The sequence below is a fragment of the Dermochelys coriacea genome, chromosome 10, assembly GCF_009764565.3.
Source record: "Dermochelys coriacea isolate rDerCor1 chromosome 10, rDerCor1.pri.v4, whole genome shotgun sequence".
Classification (NCBI taxonomy): Eukaryota; Metazoa; Chordata; order Testudines; family Dermochelyidae; genus Dermochelys; species Dermochelys coriacea.
Window position 1 is genome coordinate 38,264,834 of NC_050077.1, and position 21,804 is coordinate 38,286,637.

Consider the following 21,804-nt stretch of genomic DNA (forward strand, 5'->3'; position numbering starts at 1 on the left):
GTTGTGATTTTTCAAGACTGAGTAGGGGATTTAGCCACACAATTCCCATTCATTTCAATGGGAATTAAGCCACACAGTTGAGTGGTGTTTGCACAGCATCAGCTGTAGTGCTGCATTGTGACTTCAGGTCTGTTAAATGCTTTAAAGGTTATAAATAACCCTGAGACCAAGTCTGACCAAGCAATAACTTGTATATCCTGAGTCCAGTGTGAAAGGTGCATATGGCTGAGATTGCAAATCTCCACATGCATTTATCATTTAATCCTTCACTGTTTTAAAAACTAAGGCCTAATTCTGAGATGTGCTGAACTCCCATAGCCTTCATCTGCTGCAGATTTATTGTATTTAATCCACATAAAAGCCTTCTCTGCATACAGTAACTTCTATTTTGCATGTCTAGTATGAAGATGATGATGAGACCAGAGAGCTAAAGTCTCTCCTGAAGCAGACAGCACCACTACAACTCCCTGTCACTGACCTGCCAAATGCTGGGTGAGATTGCCACTCATAGCCATATATCTGCCTAGTGTAAAAACATAGTGAGCAACGATACCAGGCAAATCATTCTTAGTAAGGGTTATAAAGTCGGGGCCTACCTCTGACACTATAATCCTTCCACATTGGTGGATGGTAAACTCCAGACAGACAATCCCAGCTCTGCAGGCAGGAAGTCTGTATTTGTTAGCATCCACTAAGGTGTAAATTGCTGTAATCTTCACCGTGCTCTGCATTACAGTTGGCTATCTCTCTGCAGCCAGCATGTTTCTAGTTCAAATGGAAGCATGTTTTAGAATTGTGTGTCTGATGGCTGCATTTCCTTGGGATTCTTGTAACTCTGCGTGCCCCTGAAATGATCTAAATCGTCTGAGGAATCTTTGGGTACCTCAGGGTAGACTGGGAACTATGTGTCCACAGCCTTTCCATTGCTAACTGAAATATAGCATTAACTTATGTCTATCCTCTGACCTTCCGTGGCATTTGCTGTCTGAAGATCTCAAAGCACTTTACAGAGGTTAGTGAGTGATGCTGCCCAATGCTACTATGAGGTAGAAATAGTGACTGAGAAGTGGAGAGGTGAAATTGACGTGCCCAAGGCTACATGGCAAATTGCTGTTAGAGCAGTGTGAAGAGCTCAGATCTCCTGACTCTGTCTTGTACATTAACCACTACTGCATGGTGCCTCCTGATTTTGTTCATGGTTTTCATAGCTCTTAAGAATACACAGGCCAATGCTTCCTCTGCCCTGAGATGACTGTGTGTCTGCCTTTACCCTGAATGTTTTGGGTTCTGTCCATTAGCACAGTCTTAATCTTTGTTAGGAACTAAAACAAGCTCAGGTGGTAAACTAGGGAACTAGCTCATGCTGTCTGCCATCTCCACTCTTCCCCTCCCTCCCCCCCATCATGAGGTCTCCCCACACCTGTACAGCTTCTCTAGCCTTTTCTCCTCTTAGCTGGACCATCCTAGGTGAACCCACACTGAAATTAGATTCCAATGCCTACTGTAGATGATGTGGGTATGTGGATTGGGGGCGTTAACTTGGAAAATCTAGTCTCCTGCTTGTGATCATGGATTTTAAGATCCTTGTTACTTTATGCCTTTGACACTTTCATTGCCAAAAGCAGGAATGACAGTTCATCTGCTACACCAAAAGCTGTGTCAAAACCAAGTGGGAACCCATACCCAGCAGCCCCTGCAGTGCCAGAGGATGGCTCTGACTTGGAGCTCGACAGGTACGTGCAAGAACTAAACTACTAAGCAAAAAGCTGATTTGAGGTAGAAAGTAAATGACAGGTCCTTGAAAGCTGACTGTGTGAGAGAGGCTGTACTCCACAATCTGAACTGGGGAGCAAATCAGGCTGTGTGTAAAGGGTAATTGCAGATACAGGTGTGCTCATGCCTAATTTTTACACCCAAATCGGACCCACGCCCAAGGAGGCCAAGTTGTTTTCCCGCCTAACCCGGCCATTCTCCCCAAACCTGTAAGGTCGCCCCAGTGGGAGCTTGCGCAAGAGCTCCATGCACTGCCATAGTGGGTATGTCAGTGACCACAGTGCCCGCCCCATGGGCCAGAGAAGGAGAGCCAACCCAAGCCTGAGTGCACCTGGTTGGTTGTTTTCTGACCTGGACCTGACATTTCTAGACAGGCCCCTTGCAGGGCTCTAAGTGCAGATCAGCATTCCGGGATATGGGTTTACTTTGTAGTTTTGCTGCCTGTATTGTTGTTTTTGCTATTTATTTGTTTCACTTGTTTAGACACCTACGGCCCTGCAGATTATCCTGATTCCACTGCATCCTTCAGACCTTATATGTTTGTTTATCAGGCTGCCCATTTTATTACTGGACATGTTCTAGTCCATCATATATGGTGGTAATATATTTGCTACTTGAGTCTTGTAGATTATTGAATCAGGGGAGTTGCTCTCTAGCTGAAGCACTTGCCTGTTTTGTCTAGTTGAGATCTGTAGCCATTTGCCCTTCTGGCTGTCTCTGTCTATTGGGGCTTGCCTACTTCACAAGGCTGTTGTGAGAGTCAATGACTGCATCTTTGTAACGTGCTTGAGAATCTTCCATGGAAACTGCTATATTGGTCCTGTACATTTATTATTTTGGCCAGTTCATAATAAGCTGTGGAGCTGAATGGGAGCCTAGAATGTTAGTGGATAAAATTGTTCTGACAGTCCCCCCGAATCAGGGTGCATATGCTTGGTAAGCTGTCTTCACAGACTTTGTTCAGACTCTAAAGTGTACACCTTCATTTCCTTTCACTAAGAAAATAGGGGGAAAATAGTGAGGTGTTGTAACTGGCATGGAATTGGCTTCATTCTGAGTGAGGAGAGTCCATGAACTGCTCTAAGAGGAGGGTGCTGTTAAATTGTGGGCACCGAAGAGGAACTAAATTTCACAGTGACTTCATGCTCCTTAGCCTTGTCCTGTAACTATCTCTGCTGCCTGTAGCGCAAGAGTGTTAAAGCCTAGCTCATTGGTGTGGCTTCCAGTTATCAAAGCCTTCCCTGAAAAGGCTTCACAGGGGTGTTTAAAAGGCTTTTTCAATGACAAAATATTCCCCTGAACCTGATGAGCATAGTGCTGATCTCCATCACTGAGGGCAGCTGGTTTGAGAGCAAGGGAAATATTAAACAAATTAAACCTCCCAAACACTTGTCTGATGTCAGTGAATATAAACGGGGGAAACTGAGGTACAATTTGGGGGAATGACTTACCAAAGACCCAGTGGTCATGCTGCATATAGAATCTTCCAGTATTGATTCTCTCTGAAGCATCTGGCATTGGCCATTGTCGGAAGACAGGATACTGGGCTAGACGGGCCACGTGAATACTGTGATTCTGTGATCTGATACAGAAATGTGGATCTGCATCTGCCAGGATCAACCTGCGATCTGCTAGCAGGCTTTTACCTCTATCCGCAATCCGTACCTATAGCAGCAAGCTGTCTCACAAGGACTAGGAAGGGGCGGTGGGGAGGGAGCCGGAGATGAGCAAGTGGGGGAACGGGGTCTTGCAGGGAAGAGGCACCGTGAGGGCAGGGACTGGGGGTAAGGGGTGTCATGGGGGCTGGGTCTCGAGAAGGGGCGGTGCAGGGGGTTGGTGGGGGTGGGGGGGAAGGGATGTCACATCGCATGCTGCTCCCGAGCTTGCGAATGACAGCACCCGGAAGCAGCAGTGGAGGGGTGGGGTGCTGGGGCCCCGCTTGCTTGCTCCAATCCCCATGGCCGGAGGAGGGCCCTGCTGCCCAGGAGCCGGTGGGCCGAGAGCACGGTCAGTGCTGCCGGGCCGGGCCACAGTGGGGATGCTGGCCCTGCCTGTGGGGCCAGAGCCGCTGGATGGGAAACGGCATGGCGAATGGGTGCTGGTCAGCCCCGACTCCAGCCTGCTGTCCAGCCACTGGCTGCCACTGGGCTGCCCAAGCTGGACAACGCAGGCCAGGCACCACTGGTGACAGAGGCAGGGCTTATTCCTGACCAGTTTCTCCCGTGTTACAGTAACATTGTTTCTGCTTTGCATTAGCTGCTGAGCTCCACTGGTTGATGTGTTGAGGGAAGTGCAGGAAAGGGTTTACCTATTTTACATGCCTCCCTGTCCATCAGCGCAACAGTTAAGGAGTAGCAGATCTTTAGAGCCCTGTGCGGTTGTATCTCCATCCGCTCCACTATCTGCAGAAATGGTCCATGGATATTCACAGATTTGCAGAGCTCTATCCATCTCACCGTCCTCAACACTTGGTAACCAATGCTTCCGCTGGATCCTTGTAGGTTGGGGTTCCGAGCAAACTCTGTTTGGTGTAAAGATGGAAAGTGAGGAGGGAGGAGAATGTGTCCTGTCTGTTTAGCATGAAGGAGAAGAAGGTGACATGGTCGAATCCACATGAACTAATTCATGCCTACGCTTCTTTCACAGCGATGATGACCTCATCCCTCATGACATGTCAGAGGATAAAGAGCTGAAGATGAAAGCTCCTGTCTATATCCGAGATTGTATTGAAGGTAGGAGATTCTGGGTAGAGTCTATTGAATCTTCACTTGGAAATGCTCATCTCTTATTCTGTTCTGGGGTGGTTCCTGGTACAGGCTAGTTTTTGTGAATTGACTCAAAGTTGTGGTACTTTGGAAATTGGTGTTCCAGGTTTGAATTGTTAGTTCTTCTTCTAGTGATTGCTCATGTGTATTCTACAATAGGTGTGCGTGCTCCCCGCGTGCACGGGTGTCGGAAGTTTTTCCCCTAGTAGTACCTGTAGGGGGGAGCGCCCCCTGTGGCACCTGTTGGTGTGGTATCAGGGGGGCTGCACTTCCCCCCACCCTCAGTTCCTTCTTGCCGCCAGTGAAGGTGCGTCGGAACTGCTCAGCTCCAGCTTTGCTGCAGCTCGTCCCCAGAACTCATTTGTTCAGTAGTACATGTAGTTAGTTAGCTAATTCAGTTAGTTTAGTTAGTCATTGAGCCCGGGCCAGGGCAAGCCCCGCACCCAAGGCTTTAAGTCGTGCGGCTCTTGTAGGCGCTCTATGCCAAGGAGTGACCGCACGCAGATTGTCTGCACTGCTTGGGAGAAACCCATATCAGCGTCATGTGGGCTGGTCACATGCCCTTGCAGAGTCATAGCAGCCATTACTCACAGGCTGGCCACAGGAAGGCTCACAAGGTGGGGATAAGCTTCTAAGGCCTATTGTTTTCCATAATGGGCCATTACACTTAATGGGCCCTTCACAACCAGCTATTTAGACGGAAGCATCTTGCCTAGTGGGTGTCACCCCGGTTTGACTATATCTGAAATACAGATACATAGTCACTATTCATAAGTCCAGATACAAAAATGATACATGCACACAAATAGGATAAACATATTCAGCAAATCATAACTTTTCCAATGTCCCCTTACATATCCCATCTTGTACAAAAGGCATCATAATTATGCCATAATCATATAATATCACTATGAATAATATGGGGTGAAGTGTCACAACAGGCACCATTTTTCATAGGCAGGGGTGATTGTAGCAGATCTGTCACTCCTTGGGGGGAAACAGGCACAGAGAGCACAGCTGCCTCTGGTGTCCTGGAGCATCCAGGGCTCATATGCTGCTAGCCTGTTTGTTGCCTGCTGTGCCCGCTGAAGTGATGACTGACTGGCTTGGGAAAGTGTCCCACTGTAGAGGAAGAAATAAGGCAGCCCTTGCTAACAACTTTCGGCAGAGGATTGCAGAGAATCTCCATGGAAGTCTCATTGAGATCTCTTGGGAGGATTCCAGGGACATCCCTGTGCACATAAACTGCTCTGCATGCCTGTGCCCCCACCTAACACTACAGGGAAATGGAAAGCAGATAACAGCTCAACCTCTCTTTGCTGTACCACTACCTCTGCTAGTATGAGTAAATTAATGAAAAGTTGTGAAATCCTATACCCCATGTTCACCACTTTAATATGATTATGATGTATTTTATACAAAGTATGCCTTGTGAGGTACCATTTAAAAACTCATAATCTACTGAACATTATTATCATGGTAAAATGTGTAGCAATTTTGCATATAAAGGTCTGAGACCTTTACTGTCACACGTTACAATATTAGAAAAGCAGTCTCAAATTCATCTTTCAGAGACACACACTTGCACACCAGCAGGTGCTAAAGAGCCATTATTGCTTAATCACAAAAACAACGACGAGTCTGGTAGCATCTTAAAGACTGTAAAGACTAACATTTGGGCATAAGCTTCAGATGTATGGAGTGAAAATTACAGATGCAGGCATAAATATACTGACAGATGAAGAGAAGGGAGTTACCTTACACGTGGAGAACCAGTGTTGACAAGGCCAGTTCAGTCATGGTGGATGTGGTCTAACTCCTAATAATTGAGGAGGAGGTCTCAATACCAAGAGAGAGAAAATTGCTTTTGTTGTGAGCCAGCCACTCCCAGTCCCTATTCAAGCCCAAATTAATGGTGTTAAATTTGCAAATGAATTGTAGCACTGCAGTTTCTCTTTGAAGTCTGTTTCTGAAGTTTTTTTTTTTTTTTTTTTTTGTTGAAGATGGCTACTTTTAAATCTGTTACTGAATGTCCAGGGAGATTGAAGTGTTCTCCTACTGGCTTTTATATGTTACCATTCCTGATGTCTGATTTGTGTCCATTTATTCTTTTACGTAGGGACTGGCCGATTTGGTCAATGTACATGACGGGGGGGCATTGCTGGCACATATCACATTAGTAGATGTGCAGGTGAATGAGCCCCTGATGGTGTGGCTCATGTGATTGGGTCCTCGAATGGTGGTGGTAGAGTAGATATGGGGACAAAGTAGGCAACGGGGTTTGTTACAGGGATTGGTTCCTGGGTTAGTGTTTCTATGGTGTGGTGTGTAGTTGCTGGTGAGTATTTGCTTGAGGTTGGGGGGGCTGTCTGTAAGCAAGGACTGGCCTGCCTCCCAAGGTCTGTGAGAGTGAGGGATCGTTTTCCAGGATAGGTTGATCGTTGATGATGTGCTGGAGAGGTTTTAGCTGGGAGCTGTACATGATGGCCAGTAGTGTTCTGTTGTTTTCCTTTTTGGGCCTGTCCTGTAGTAGGTGACTTCTGGATACCTGTCTCGCTCTGTCACTCTGTTTCCTCACTTCCCCAGGTGGGTATTGTAGTCTTAAGAATGCTTGATAAAGATATTGTAGGTGTTTGTCTCTGTCTGAGGGATTAGAGCAAATTCGGTTCTATCTTAGGGCTAGGCTGTAGACAATGGATCGTGTGATGTGCCCTGGATGGAAGCTGGAGGCATGTAGGTAAGTATAGTGGTCAGTAGGTGTCAAGGCTGAATCCCCACTCCGGCACCTCGAGTGCAGGAAGTGGGGGGCCCGCAAGGATTTAAAAAATTAATACTTGCCACTTAAGGTTTGTATTAAACTCCTAAGGTTACCGCTTCTCTCTGAGCTTGGCTTAGTAAACTTTGCCACCAGCCAATGCAAAAAACCCCCTTTGAACCCAGGAAGGAGCACTTGGGAATACCTCCCCGAGGGGTACCCTCAAGCCCTTTCACCTCCCCTCTGGGGAATAGCTGAGAAAGAAAACAAAGGAAATTAGCTGATCAAAAACATGCACAAACCTCGTAGGACACCAAAAATCCAATACTGTTCTTAAAAAAGATTAAAGTTTATTAAAAACAAAAAGGGAAAAAATACATCTGGAACTTAAGCTTTTTGCTAGATCTTTAAAAGCAACAATTACAAAAATTAGGCACCCAAAATAGCTTTCTTGGGGGTTCAGCTTAAAGGTTACAAGCAAACAAAAGCAACTGGGGTTAGCATAAAGGAGATCCACAAGCCAAAATAAGAAATAAACCTAATAGCGTCTGTCTAAACATTCCCTATCCAAATTATTTCTTCTAGGTATGGTGGATGAATTTTTATACCTGATTCAAGCCTTACACAGCATTCCTTCTGCTCTCTCTTCCCCTCTTTCCTGGGGAGAGACCAAACAAAGGGAAGTGTTTTTTTTTCCCCCCCCCATTTTAAAAAGTTCTAGCCCTCCCATTGGTTCTTTTGGTCAGATGTCCACTCCTTTTCCTTTACCTGGGGAACTTTGTTAAACCTTACAGGTAAAGCAAGCAGAGAACAGCCACCAAGAGGGACTTCATAGCTAACTGGCTGGCTGGGTGTCCATACAAGGAAGCTACCCCTCCCCCCTTCCTTTATCACTGTAGGTTTCCGGTATAGGGTGGTGTTTATGTGACCACCACTCATTTGCACTGTAGTGTCCAGGAAGAGTATCTCTTGTGTGGACTGTCCAGGCTGAGGCTGATGGTGGGGTGGAAATTGTTGAAATCCAGGTAGAATTCTTCAAGGGCCTCCTTCCCATGGGTCCATATGATGAAGATGTCGTCTATGTAGTGCAAGTAAAGTAGGGGCATTGGGGGACAAGAGCTGAGGAAGCGTTGTTCTAAGTCAGCCATAAAAATGTTGGCATATTGTGGGGCCATGTGGGTACCCATAGCAGTGTCGCTGACTTGAAGGTGTAAGTTGTTCCCAAATCTGAAACGGTTGTGGATGAGGACAAAGTCACAAAGCTCAGCCACCAGGTGTGCTGTGGCCTCATCAGGGATACTGTTCCTGACAGCTTGTAGTCCATCCTCATGTGGAATATTGGTGTAAAGAGCTTTTACATCCATGGTGGCCAGGATGATGTTTTCAGGAAGATCACCAATGCTTTGTAGTTTCCTCAGGAAGTTGGTGGTGTCTCGAAGATAGCTAGGAGTGCTGTTAGCATAGGGTCTGAGGAGAGAGTCCAAATAGCTAGATAATCCTGCTTACAAGAGTGCCAATGCCTGAGATGATGGGGCGTCCAGGGTTTACAGGTTCATGGATCTTGGGTAGCAGAATACCCCTGGTTAGGGCTCTAGGGATGTGTGTCTGTAGATTTGTTCCTGTGCTATAGCAGGGAGTTTCTTGAGCAGATGGTGTAGTTTCTTTTGGCACTCCTCAGTGGGATCGGAGGATAATGGCCTGTAAAATGCAGTGGTGGAGAGCTGCCTGGCAGCCTCCTGTTCATGATGACTATAGCACCTCCTTTGTTAGCCCCTTTGATTATAATGTCAGAGTTGTTTCTGAGGCTGTGGACAGCATTGTGTTCTGTATGGCTGAGGTTATGGGGCAAGTGATGCTTGTTCACAATTTCAGCCTGTGCATAGCATACCAAATGGACTGAAAGTAAAAAATCCATTGCAGTCGACATACTACACTGATTATGGTGAGAGATTGTGCCACATGCTCTCAAAGAAACTGAGGAACCACCTGATCAGCATCCTGTACAGCAAACAGGAGAAGATCAAGAATGAGTTCTCAAAACTGGAGACTCTCATACAAAACCAACCTTCCACACAAACTTCCATGTGGCTGGACTTTACAAAAAACGAGACAAGCCATTTACAACAGACATTTTACTTCTCTACAGAGGAAAAAGAACAGTAAACTATCTGAACTCCTACATCTCCCTGGACAGTCAATAATAGATTTAAAAGTAGCCATCCTTCAACAAAAAAAACTTCAAAAACAGACTTCAAAAAGAAACTTCAGAGCTACATTTCATTTGCAAATATAACACCATTAATTTGGGCTTGAATACGGACTGGGAGTGGCTGGCTCACTACAAAAGCAATTTTCCCTCTCTTGGTATTGACACCTCCTCATCAATTATTGGGAGTGGATCACATCCACCCTGACTGAATTGGCCTTGTCAACACTGGTTCTCCACTTGTAAGGTAACTCCCTTCTCCGTTTGTCAGTATATTTATGTCTGCATCTGTAATTTTCACTCCATGCATCTGAAGAAGTGGGTTTTTTACCCATGAAAGCTTATGCCCAAATAAATCTGTTAGTCTTTAAGGTGCCATCGGACTCCTCGTTGTTTTTGTGGAAACAGACTAACATGGCTGCCCCTCTGATGCTTAATCACAGATTCACCAGCAGGGGAGTTGGAAATATGAAATTTACAATTCACCTGAAAGACAGTTGGCAGCTCACTTATGCCATAGAACTGCCTGACCCCATAACCCAGCAAAGACTTTTCCAGTATAAAGGGTCAGATTTATAAGGGGGAAAAATGCCTCTAGATACCTCTCTTGTCCTTTTGTCTTTCATCATTGAACTGGGGGGAGTGGTACTGGCCTGGAAGTTTTCTGGCCAGTACAGACTGTTGAAAACTTTTTGGTGAGAGAAACCTTTTTGCTTTTAAACTTACTAGCCTTGGGAATTAGCTTGCATTAGTTTAGGAATTAGCTTGCATGTTTATCTTTTTATTTCTTTTGTAATCAATTCTGATTCTTATGCCTCATCACTTATAAATCATGTAATCTATCTTTCTCAAGTTAATTAACTTGTTTTACTGTTTAATCTAAACCAATGTGTTTGATTGAAGTGTTTGGGAAATCTCGGCTCAGGTCAGCACGACTGGTGCATGTTCATTACCCTTTGTTGGAATGATGGACTAATTTATGAACTTGTACCCTCCAGTGGGCTGCTGAACAGTACAAGACGTACATTTCTGTGGGGCAAGACTGGGATTGAGGGATATGTGGGTGTTGCCCTGTATCTATTTGTGGATGGCAGGGCATATTTTAGCCTAACTAAAAGAAGGTTGAGGGGAGATATGATTGCTCTCTATAAATATATCAGAGCGATAAATACAGGAGAGGGAGAGGAATTATTTCAGCTCAGTACCAATGTGGACACAAGAATAAATGGGTATAAACTGGCCACCAGGAAGTTTAGACTTGAAATCAGACGAAGGTTTTTAACCATCAGAGGAGTGAAGTTTTGGAATAGTCTTCCAAGGGAAGCAGTGGGGGCAAAAGATCTATCTGGTTTTAAGATTCTACTCGATAAGTTTATGGAGGAGATGGTATGATGGGATAATGGGATTTTGGTAAGTAATTGATCTTCAAATATTCAGGGTAAATAGGCCAAATCCCCTGAGATGGGATATTAGATGGATGGGATCTGAGTTACTATAGAAAATTCTTTCCTGGGTATCTGGCAGGTGAATCTTGCCCATATGCTCAGGGTTTAGCTGATTGCCATATTTGGGGTTGGGAAGGAATTTTTTCCTCCAGGGCAGATTGGAGAGGCCCTGGAGGTTTTTCGCCTTCCTCTGTAGCATGGGGCATGGTTGACTTGAGGGAGGCTTCTCTGCTCCTTGAAGTCTTTGAACCATGATTTAAGGACTTCAATAGCTCAGACATGGGTGAGGTTTTTCATAGGAGTGGGTGGGTGAGATTCTGTGGCCTGCGCTGTGCAGGAGGTCGGACTAGATGATCAGAATGGTCCCTTCTGACCTTAGTATCTATGAATCTATATCATTTATGTATTCAGCTGGGAGTGACTTTTGCATGCTGGTGGGCTGTGAGTGAACAGAGCCTGTAGGAGTTTGCTGTTTACTAGCAAAGCAACGTAAAAGGCATCCCAGGCTAGAGAGCTAAGAGGACACAACAGTTCAGGTTGCACCCTGGGGAATGTTACAGCTGTGTTGTGCTAAGTTGGAGGTGCCATCATTGTAATGGGAAATTAATTTACATGCTTACTTGAGGTTCCTTTCCCGGCATCGGGCTTGCGTATGTTTGATTGCTGGGACTGACTGGATTGCGGTGGAGATTAGATCCTGACTTTCAGCATAGCTGGACACCCCGGTTGCATGTCCCCATCCTCTCAATGTCCCTTCTAGTCCTACAATGCTATGATCCTCCTCCTTTCACACAGCGGCCTATGACTCAGGCTTCTCCGAGGTATCCCCGGTGCTGTGCGGGATGTCAGTGGGGTCTTCGTCAAGTATGTCATGCAGCTGTTTGTAAAAGCGTCAGGTCTGTGGCTCAGTACCAGATTGACTGTTGGCCTTCCAGGGTTTCTGATATGCCTGCTGCAGTTCCTTCACTTTCACGCAGTGCTGCCGCTGATTGCTGGCATACCCCTTTTCCTGCAACCCCCGCACAATATGTTCATAGATGTCCGTGTTTCTGTGGCTGGTCCATAGCTGTGATTGCTTAGCCTCTTCTCTCCACAGGCCCAGGAGATCCACTCTAGGCCATCATGCGTCTGGAACATATAACCAGCAAGGTCATCCAGGCAGTTGCACTCAACAGTGGAGAACTGCTAGGTGTGCTTCCCAAGATGGACAGTCAGGAAAAGGCATTTCAAAAGTTTGCAGGGATTTTGAAGGGTGATGGGACTTCTGGACTCTGTGAACTCCACTGCCCTAGGGGTCACGATTGTGACTGGAGTGGTCACTGTTGGATATTCTGGGACAACAGCTGGAGAACTGTTAGGGTCATCATAAGTGTCTACATTCATGCTGTGTTGACCTCAGTACGTCAACCAGGGCTCAACGCCACTTGGAGAGGTGGAGTCGCTACATTGGCATAATGGAGAGCTTATGTTGGTGGGAGACAAATCTAAGCATAGACATGTGCACAGCTAGGCTTATGCAAGGTAGCTTACGTCAATAATGTTGTAATGTTGTAGTGTAGACCAGGCCTAAGTAACCTCAGCTTAGTTCCTAGTGTCTGATCTTTCTGCTGAGTTGGTGTTTCTTCCTGATGGAAGAGACCAGTTAGTTCTTATGCCCCTGAGTTTCCCCTGCTCTATCTCCCTGTCTGTCCAGGTCCTTATACCATATGCTGAATTTCTACATCTGGCCTTGGTTGTAACTTTCCCTTGAAGAGCAGGAAGGGAGGGAATATCTCTGGGATTCTTGCTAGTAAAAACATTCTCACAGCTGGTCAGCAGAGCTGAAGTGGTTGGTTTTTGTTTCTTTAGTCCTAACTGGATCTGAAGACATGGACAAGTGGGAAGCTACAATGAAGATTTTGGAGAGTCTGATTCGAAGGAATTCAGCTACTACAAGAGAGGTAAGGCCACGTGGGCTGTTCCAACAGGCTTTAGTCAGAGGGTTGCCATCTTGGCCTCAGAAGGAAGCTAGGCATAACACAGTGCAAGATGGTAACGTATAAAGAGCAACAGACCAGGCTGACTTGTCCTGGAGTTGGGACAGACCATGGTGAAGGCAGCAGCATGGCAGCTGGCTCTTGTCTCTTTTGGACTCCTTTTGCAGTGGGAATGGAGACCAGGAGACAGGTAGAACTTTCCAGTGAGCTTAGGGTTGAGGAGGATATTGGAAGCGGCACACTTTGTCCAGGGTGAGCAGAGCTGCCTGTGGAGCAGTTTTGAAGCCTAAGCTGGTACAGCAATGCAAATCAGAAGACAACAAAATGTCTTTATGCTTTCTTCAGACCCATTGTGTTCCACTCTCTCTGACTCCTCATCAAGAGATGTTTGGGGCAGACTAGTCAAGATGCAGAGCCTGGGTGGGCAGAGAGAAATTGGGACAAGGGGTTGCTGATGCAATGGCTCTTCACCATGGGTCATCTGCAGGGACTGAACTTGGGTCTTCCAGTGCCAAAAGCATGCGCCTCTACCAACTGAAAAGAGATGTAACGGTAGCAGTTATAGGTTCTTATCCTGTTGTGTGGGCTGGCCACTAGAGGGATCACTTACTGCATGTAGGTTTTACTGAGGTGTCTTCTCCATTCCTTGCACTAAGGTTCTTCCAAAAGCTATGTTTTAAAGGGGCATGGACATCAACCAAGAGGTTAGCCATTTCTTTGAGCAATCCTATCTCAGTGGCACCCTGGCTTGTCATGTCCTCTGCTGTGTCTAATACTCAGGCCCTGCCTCTTCACGTCCAGTCCTCTCACAAAGGCAGCCTAAATTAAGTTTGTGTCTGCATCTTCCTTTGTAAACCCTCAGGGGAGGGAAGAGCTTGCAGATCAGAAGGTGGCCTCTCTGCTTTTATATTTTCTGCAGGTGAGCGTGGAGTTGGCTAAAGTACTGCTGCACCTGGAGGAAAAGACCTACATTGCAGGCTTTGTGGAGCTCCGTCAGAGAGCCCTAGTGGCTGTCACCATCACAGATCCAGTACCAGTGAGTCTCTGTGCTTCTCCTTCCTCGTAATAGGCACAGGCTTAAGGATTTGAGCAATTGCAGCTGGTGTCTCTTGCTGGCATGGCAGAAAGAGTTTCCATGATGGCAGGCTGGACGACCCATTATGGAGCAGGCTGAGTTTGTGTGAAGAGCTGTCCTGCCTCCTCACCAGCTGGGCCGTGAACTGGAACGATTGGAGCCAATGTGTTAGAGGGTTAGTGGCTGAGAGGGAAACTCTGGGCTAGAGGTTCAGACCATTGAAATGATTGGATAGGAAGTGTCCAGAGGTGATGGAGAAATGCGAGTGTGTCTCAGGGCAAATTAGCCAGCCTTGGGCAAGTCACATAGCCTCTCTATGCCTCAGTTTCTGCATCTGTGAAAGGAGACTTCTTTGCTTCTGAGACGTGCTAAGGTTGTATTAGTTACTGATTGTAAAGCACTTGAAGACCCCAGGTGGAAGGTGCTGTAGAATGGCAGAGTCATGTTGGTTGGTATTGGCTTCCTCTTGGGAGGGCGTGGCAGTGCGAGTCCCTGAATTTCCCCTGCTCAGATGGTTCTTCTCTCCCCATTTGTGGATTTTCCTGGTTTATTACTAATGAGTTAGGATTTCTCCTCTCTAGAACTCCAGCCCTCGGGGAGGAGTTGTGGGGGAGCGGGTTTCTTCGCCAGTTATTGGTTCATGCTTGTTCCCTGACTTGTTGCAGGTGGCGCAGTATCTGTCCTCCCAGTTCTATTCCTTGAACTACAGTCTCTGTCAGCGCATGGACATTCTTGATGTAAGTGACTCACCTCTTCTTTTATCTTTGTTCTCTAGCTCCTCCCCTTCCTTTCACCTTCCCATCCATGGGTCCCCATTGCACCAGATCCCTGTCTCTGGGAGAAGAGCTGGGGTAATCCCTTGACTCCTGATTGAAAAGGACAATGGGGCAAAGCAGGAGCAGCCTGGGGGAAGCTGTTACGTTAACATCAGTTATTGCTCGTCACTTTCTGCCTTCAGAGGTTAACGTGTTGTACAATTGTGATGGGAACTGGGGAGGGAAGAGATAGCAGAGGCCAGGATGATGACCACTTGTCTGGAAGCAGTCAGTGGTTTTTAGGGAGTCTACTAAAATTTCCTAGTGCTTTTTCAGTCTACTGCCTGGTTAACTTCCTAACCCAGGCACCCTCCCCATGCTGCCACCCCACTTCACTAACTGTACCTAGAGAAGGAGCTGCAGTCTGCTTTCCCAGCTGGACAGCTAAGCTCCTCTGCTGAATATCCCCTGCAGCATCTCGGAGGTACTCAGTTGCCTCAGACTTGTGGTGTCAGTCCTTCCACCCTCACTTGAGCCCTTTTGTGCCTGCCCCTCTCATCATTCCTGCCCTACTCCCACCAGCTCAGTGCAGGTGACTGTTGCTCTTAGTCTCTTTGTTAGGGAGAAGGAATTATTGTCTTCTAATGGAACCTCTTTCCATTTACTAGGTCCTAGCTTTGGCTGCTCAGGAACTCTCTCAGCCACAGGCCTCTGGGAAAAATAAACCCTGGAGCACCCAGAGTCCATGCATCCAGACCGTCCCTGGCAGTGACAGCTCCCAGGACTGGAGAAGGATTGTGGATGAGAGGATCAAAAACAAGACACGCCATTTGGTGAAGGTGAGGCCAGGATGCTCAACAGTGGAAATACAGGAACACCTCATACCACAAAGCAGAGAGCACTGCAGTGGGGTAACTCCAAGAATTGCCTCAGTCCTATCCAGGCCAGTCCTATCCTATCCAGTGCATCATCATCATCAAAGGCTGTGTAACTTCGTTTAAAAAAAAAAAAAAAACTCCACAATTTTCTATGTCTTCTTGGCAGGGGGCTGTATCCAGCTCCTTGAAGCACTCGCTCATCCCCATCCCCACTGCTGCCCCATGTTGGGAGAAGACTGTCCCTATACCTTGGACTCCATGTCTCACATTGGGAGCTTCCAGTCCACAGAGCTGCCCTCTGCCTACTGTGGGGGGTTGTGAGGTGGCTGTGGCTCTACAACTCATTTCTCAGCCCCTTCTTTCAGTCCCATCCTGGGAGCCAACCATCTCCATTCTGTATCTCTAACTCCCAGAGCTTCCCTCTGTCTTGCATGGAAAGAAGTTGTTGTTTAACTTCCAGAGCTCCTTTACCTCCTGTACTGGGAGGTAAGCCTCACTTCTGAGCTTCACTTATCTTGTGCTTTGCTTCACTTATCATGTTGCTTTGCGTCTCCTCAAGTTTCCACCTTCCATACCACAGGACTGGGCCAAGACTCTTTAGAACTCCTCAGAGATGGGGATGAGGAGGAATTGGAAATGGGGAAGCCAACTCTGGGGAATTTGACTCAAGCATGCAGTGTTGAACCAGTGTAGGCCCAGCTGGGAAATGCCAGTCAGAGGCAATGTTAGGAGCTTAGGAGAGCAGCAGTGGTAGGTCAGGACACTGCAAGGAACAAAAGACACTTCAGTGCTAAACATTGCTACTACTGTGCTTTCCCCTCTCCGCAGCAGCGAGGTCTGATGACATCGAGGAGTAAGGTCACGTAACCCCTTCAGAGGCGCTTACTGCGGCTGGCTGTTTCTCCTCTCTAAACCTCTCTTCTCTTTTGGACAGGGTCAGTCTCTAGTGGAACCGGCTTGTGGCCCAAACAAATTCAGTTCTTTAGCTGGACATTTCTTCTTCCCCCTGATTCAGAACTTTGACAGGTGAGATGGTGAGTGCCTCGGGGTCCTGGCTTACCAAGGGACTATGGCAACACATGACTGTGAGGGTGAACCTTGACCTTGCTCTATTAATGTCACTCAGTGACTGAACTGAGACACGGAGAGGTGGTGTGACTTTCTCAAGGCCCCCAAGGGAGTTCGTGCCAGTGTTAGGAATAAAACTCCTGGAGTGCCGCATACCAGTCCACAGCTCAATGGATGAATGGACTAGAAGGTGGATAGAAAGCTGGCTAGATTGTCGGGCTCAACTGTCTAGTTGGCAGCCGGTATCAAGCAGAGTGCCCCAGGGGTCGGTCCTGGGGCCGGTTTTGTTTAACATTTTTATTAATGATCTGGATGATGGGATGAATTGTCCCTCAGCAAGTTTGCAGATGATGCTAAACTGAGGGGGAGAGGTAGATACGCTGGAAGGTAGGGATATGGTCCAGAGAGACCTAGACAAATTGGAGGATTGGGCCAAAAGAAATCTGATGAGCTTCAACAAGGACAAGTGCAGAGTCCTGCACTTAGGAAGGAAGAAAGAATCCCATGCACCGCTACAGGCTGGGGACCGACTGGCTAAGCAGCAGTTCTGCAGAAAAGGACCTGGGGAATTACAGTGGACAAGAAGCAGGATATGAGTCAGCAGTGTGCCCTTGTTGCCAAGAAGGCCAACAACATATTGGACTGTATTAGTAGGAGCATTACCAGCAGATCAAGGGAAGTGATTATTCCCCTCTATTTGGTGCTGGTGAGGCCACACCTGAAGTATTGTGTTCAGTTTTGGTCCCCTCACTACAGAAGGGATGTGGACAAATTTGGAGAGAGTCCAGTGGAGGTCAACGAAAATGATTAGGGAGCTGGGACACATAACTTACAAAGAGAGGCTGAGGGAACTGGGGTTATTTAGTCTGCAGAAGAGAGGAGTGAGGGGGGATTTGATAGCAATGTTCAACTACCTTAGGGGGGTTTCAAAGAGGATGGAGCTCAGCTGTTCAGTGGTGGCAGATGACGGAACAAGAAGCAATGGTCTCAAGTTGCAGTGGCGGAGGTGTAGGTTGGATATTAGGAAACACTATTTCACTAGGAGGGTGGTGAAGCACTGGAATGGGTTACCTAGGGAGGTGGTGGAACCTCCATCCTAAGAGGTTTTTAAGGCCTGGCTTGACTAAGTCCTGGCTTTGGTGATTTAGTTGGTGGTGGTCCTGCTTTGATCAGGGGATTGGACTAGATGACCTCCTGAGGTCTCTTCCAACCCTAATATTCTATGATTCAAACTCCTAGGCTATGTCCCTTCCCAAAGTGACATAATACAGCAGTGAATTGGGACGAGGGCCTGTGTTTTCAGAAGTAACTAGGGATTTGGGAGCCCAATTGAGACAAATTAAAGGGGCCTCATTTTCAGAAAGTGCTGAGAACCTGCCCTCTGAAAATCAGGATCCTCTAAGGTGTCTTAGGTTGGGCATCCTGAAATGGATGCACCTAAACCACTGGTCATTCTTGGAAATGTATGCCTAGTTGAGCAAAGAGCTTTGCAGCAAGAAAATGTACACTAACAAGCAGGGCTGGTGGAAATAGACTTCTTTGCAAGCTGAAGTATGGTGTTAGTGTTAGCAAGCCATTCTGGAGCTGGATTAGAGCAGACCAGAACCTGCATGAATTACAGGTCCTGTTTTCCCATGTTTGGAGTCAGTGAAATTGGATCTTGAGCTATTACTGGTCAGCTTATTGGAGGATGATAAAATGGAGGATAGATGCTTGCTAGTCTGCACACACACAGGTGGTTTCTTCCCTCTTTTCAGAGATTTATAGTAGCAGGACGGCTCTGCAGTAATGGTTCAGACCAAGGTGGCTTCCTTTTTTTTTTTTTTCTTTTTTAAACTACAGTGCATTCTGAAATATCAAAAATAAAACTAGAGTTGTCAGAGGATCTGAACAAAGCTTACTTGACTATAATATCCCTGCTTTGCTCATAGTTTCCCTACTCACTAATTCACTAGTCAGTAATGTGCAGTGGTTTTCAGGGCCTTATCCTCAGCCCACTGAATTCAGTGGAAGGATTTCTACTGACTTCAGTAGACCATGGATCAGCCCCTGAAGAAGTTCTGCTGGAACAGTTTTCTAAGTCCGATTATTTTCGTCCAACAAATGTATCAGTGCCCTTAAAAAGGGCCTGTTATTTTTAGTGGCTATGCAAAGGCAACTGAGCGAGTGTCCATGGGTGGGGAGAGAAAATGGTAGAGAATCCTACTTTGGTTATAGATTTGAGCAGTAAGCAATGATTAAAATAGGAAATCGTTTTACTGGGGTGTTCTTTAAGTTGCTCTGCAGTGTACTGAGCACAACCAAGCCATGTCTCAGCTGTACTGGGGCTAGGAAACGAACCCAAGATTCAGGAGGTTGAATTTCAGCAGAATCTCCTGTTTCTAGTTTCTATCTGTGGGTAATACTGAAGCCCCATTTATCCTTGGGGAATATGGAGCTCCCAGTATTACAGGGCTGATCCTTTCAAAAAAAGAGAACCTTTCAGATTGTCATGTTCATTTTCTGTAACTGACCAGAGAACAGAAGCACTAGACTGTGTTCAGTACTAGTCAGCCCATCTCTAACAGTGAGGACGCTCTGGGGGTTATCAATGAAAATGGCTAGCAATCCCTCCCAACTTGCGTATTTTATAATCATACACTCCACTCCAATATCCACGTCAATAACAAAAAATATTAAGTTGTACTGGGTCCAGGAAAGACCCCTGCAGCACCATACTAGATACTCTCCCAGTTTGGCAGCAAACCATTGATAAGTACTCTGAGTACAGCCTTTCAACAAGTTATGCACCCACATTATAGTAAGTTCATGTAGACCACATTTCCCTAATTTGCTTATGAAAATGTCTTGAGGGACAAAAGCCTTCCTAAAATCAAGATATATCACGTCTGCAGCTTGCCCCCCATCAACTAGGCCTGGAACTGTGACAAAAGAAATTTTAGGTTGGTTTGGCATGATTTGTTCTTGGCAAATCCATGTTAACTATTCCTTATAACCCCACTATCCTCTAGGTGCTTATAAACTGAGAATTTAAAAATTTGTTCCAGTATCTTTACAGGTATTGAAGTTAGGCTGACTAGTCTATAATTCTCTGAGATCCTCTTTTTTCCCCCCTTTTTAAAGACGGGTACTATGTTTATCCTTCTCCAGTCCTTTGGAAAACTCTGATCTACTTTACTGGGGGGTGATGAGGATGAATTAATATCTGTAAAGTATTTTGAGATCCTCTTTAAATACACTCCACTGATTGAAACTACAGTAATAAAAAATAAGCTGTCAGCAGGGCTGTGTAGGCAGGAGGTACAATGAGGGATGCCTGAGAAGCATTTGGATGGCTCTAGCCTACTCCAGGCATCTGATGGACAGGGCTTTGTATCTGGAAAAGAGGTGGAGCATGGAGAGTGATGCTTTGCTTTTGGAGGGTGCTAAGCAGTAGTTCCTTTGAATGGCCACAAGGGGTTCTGACACACACTCACAGTCCAGACAGTTCGTTCAGTAATGGAAGGACGTTTATGACTGAAGTTTTGGTGCTATGCATGATTATCAGGCAACATTCCTACAAGCTATTGCATCTCAACTGTAAGGAGCTGCAGTCTGTGACCCTGGGTAGCCCCCATGGCCATGGTGTTGCTTCCTCCACCTTGCCAGGTGCTTGGATTCATAGTTGACCAAATCTAGGCAGCAGTTTAATGTTAGTCAGGTAAGGATGCTCTAAGGTAATTAAGGGCCTGAGTATAGTCCTAACCTGCCTGAGCATTAATGCAGTCTCAGTTCTGATTGTTTACAACAAGAAAACGAGACCTGGCATTTGTATGCATTTCTTTCTACTTCAGCCAGACTTCACCAGAAAGCCAAGTAAGAAGTGCCCCTGGCCAGACAGTGAGCAGTGATGTTCCGAGCACACTTTGGGAGGCGCATGGGAGCCAGTAGATGTGGCGGGAGGCATTTTCCATTTTACTTTGGTAGCCACTGTCTCCAGGACTGAGATTGCCAGTGACCGGCTGGACAGTGTTTCCTGCTGACCTTCCAAGCCACGCTCTGGCAGGTCTGAAAAGGCAGTAAGAAAACTTGCCAACCCAAAGGAACTGTGTGTCTTGCATTGCAGGCCTCTGGTGACTTTTGACCTTTTGGGAGACGATCACCTTGTGCTGGGAAGGCTGGTGCACACTCTGGCAATCCTGATGTACTTTGCCATCCACGCTGTGGTAAGGAAGTTGAGGCCCATAATGCAGCACTTGCTGACTGCAGTGTGGGTGAGCCCCGAGATGGCCTCTGAAGTGGCATTGGAGCATGGTGCCTGCTGCACTCATTGGGGAATGACCCCAATGTGTAGGAGGATGCCATACCAGTGAGCAGCTGGCAGATGCTGGGGGATGGGCTGGCCAGAGAATAGGGTTAGGAGCTAGGAATCCTGAATTCTGCTCCCTGCGTGTACTTGGGCATGTATCTTTATTGCCTATTTCCCCAACTGCAAAATGGGATTAAGAGTTAGTTTCCTTCCTGCTTCCCAAGAGGGGCCTGAAGGCAGGAAAAAAACTCGGTATGTGCTGAATGCTATAAGAGGCGTTGGGTTCCCCAGCGACCCATCTGGGTGACTTTTTCCCATTGCATGTGGTTCTGGCTGTGGACAAGTCAATATCCCTTGTGGGTCAGTGTGTGAGAAGCTACCTATTTACTGTTCCCCTCAATCCTGTCCTGCAGGCGGCTGCTGCCATGGGAAAGTCACTGCTGGAGTTCGTCTGGGCCCTGCGCTTCCACACAGACTCGTAAGTTGTGTGTTTCTGTGGTTATTTTGGTGATGGGAAGATAATCAGCTCGAGGGCTCTTACTGGGACTCTTCACTCTCAGGTGGAGAGTATTGCCTGACTGAGGTTACGTGGATGATTTAATGCACCATTCTCTTAGCTCACCTCTGCCCCCTTTCCCTCCCTGCTCCATATTAGAGCAAAGCCTGCAGTGCCTCATGCGGGCAGAAGAGATTGATGTGGACAGGAGATGGGGGCTGTCCTTGGGAGCCCCATCAGCACTAAACACTCCTTTAACTCTCAGATCACAGTATCGATAGTTTTGGCTAAGGTGGAACTTTCATTGCCAAATTCTGTGTACTG

General features: G+C 46.7%; 1 protein-coding gene across 8 annotated transcripts in view; it reads left to right on the plus strand.

The window, feature by feature from the left end:
- The window catches only part of TELO2 (telomere maintenance 2), a 46,235-nt gene that overhangs the window by 17,112 nt on the left and 7,319 nt on the right, over positions 1 to 21,804 (plus strand). For 4 of the 8 annotated variants that reach the window (XM_043494335.1, XM_043494337.1, XM_043494336.1 and 1 more), the window contains exons 10-19: positions 401 to 492; positions 1,623 to 1,733; positions 4,420 to 4,505; positions 12,793 to 12,884; positions 13,840 to 13,956; positions 14,661 to 14,732; positions 15,419 to 15,589; positions 16,563 to 16,654; positions 20,802 to 20,901; positions 21,398 to 21,462. In XM_043494335.1, the coding sequence (XP_043350270.1) occupies positions 401 to 492; positions 1,623 to 1,733; positions 4,420 to 4,505; positions 12,793 to 12,884; positions 13,840 to 13,956; positions 14,661 to 14,732; positions 15,419 to 15,589; positions 16,563 to 16,654; positions 20,802 to 20,901; positions 21,398 to 21,462 (998 nt within the window). The other 4 variants (XM_043494340.1, XM_043494333.1, XR_006274891.1 and 1 more) reach the window with 3 other exon arrangements.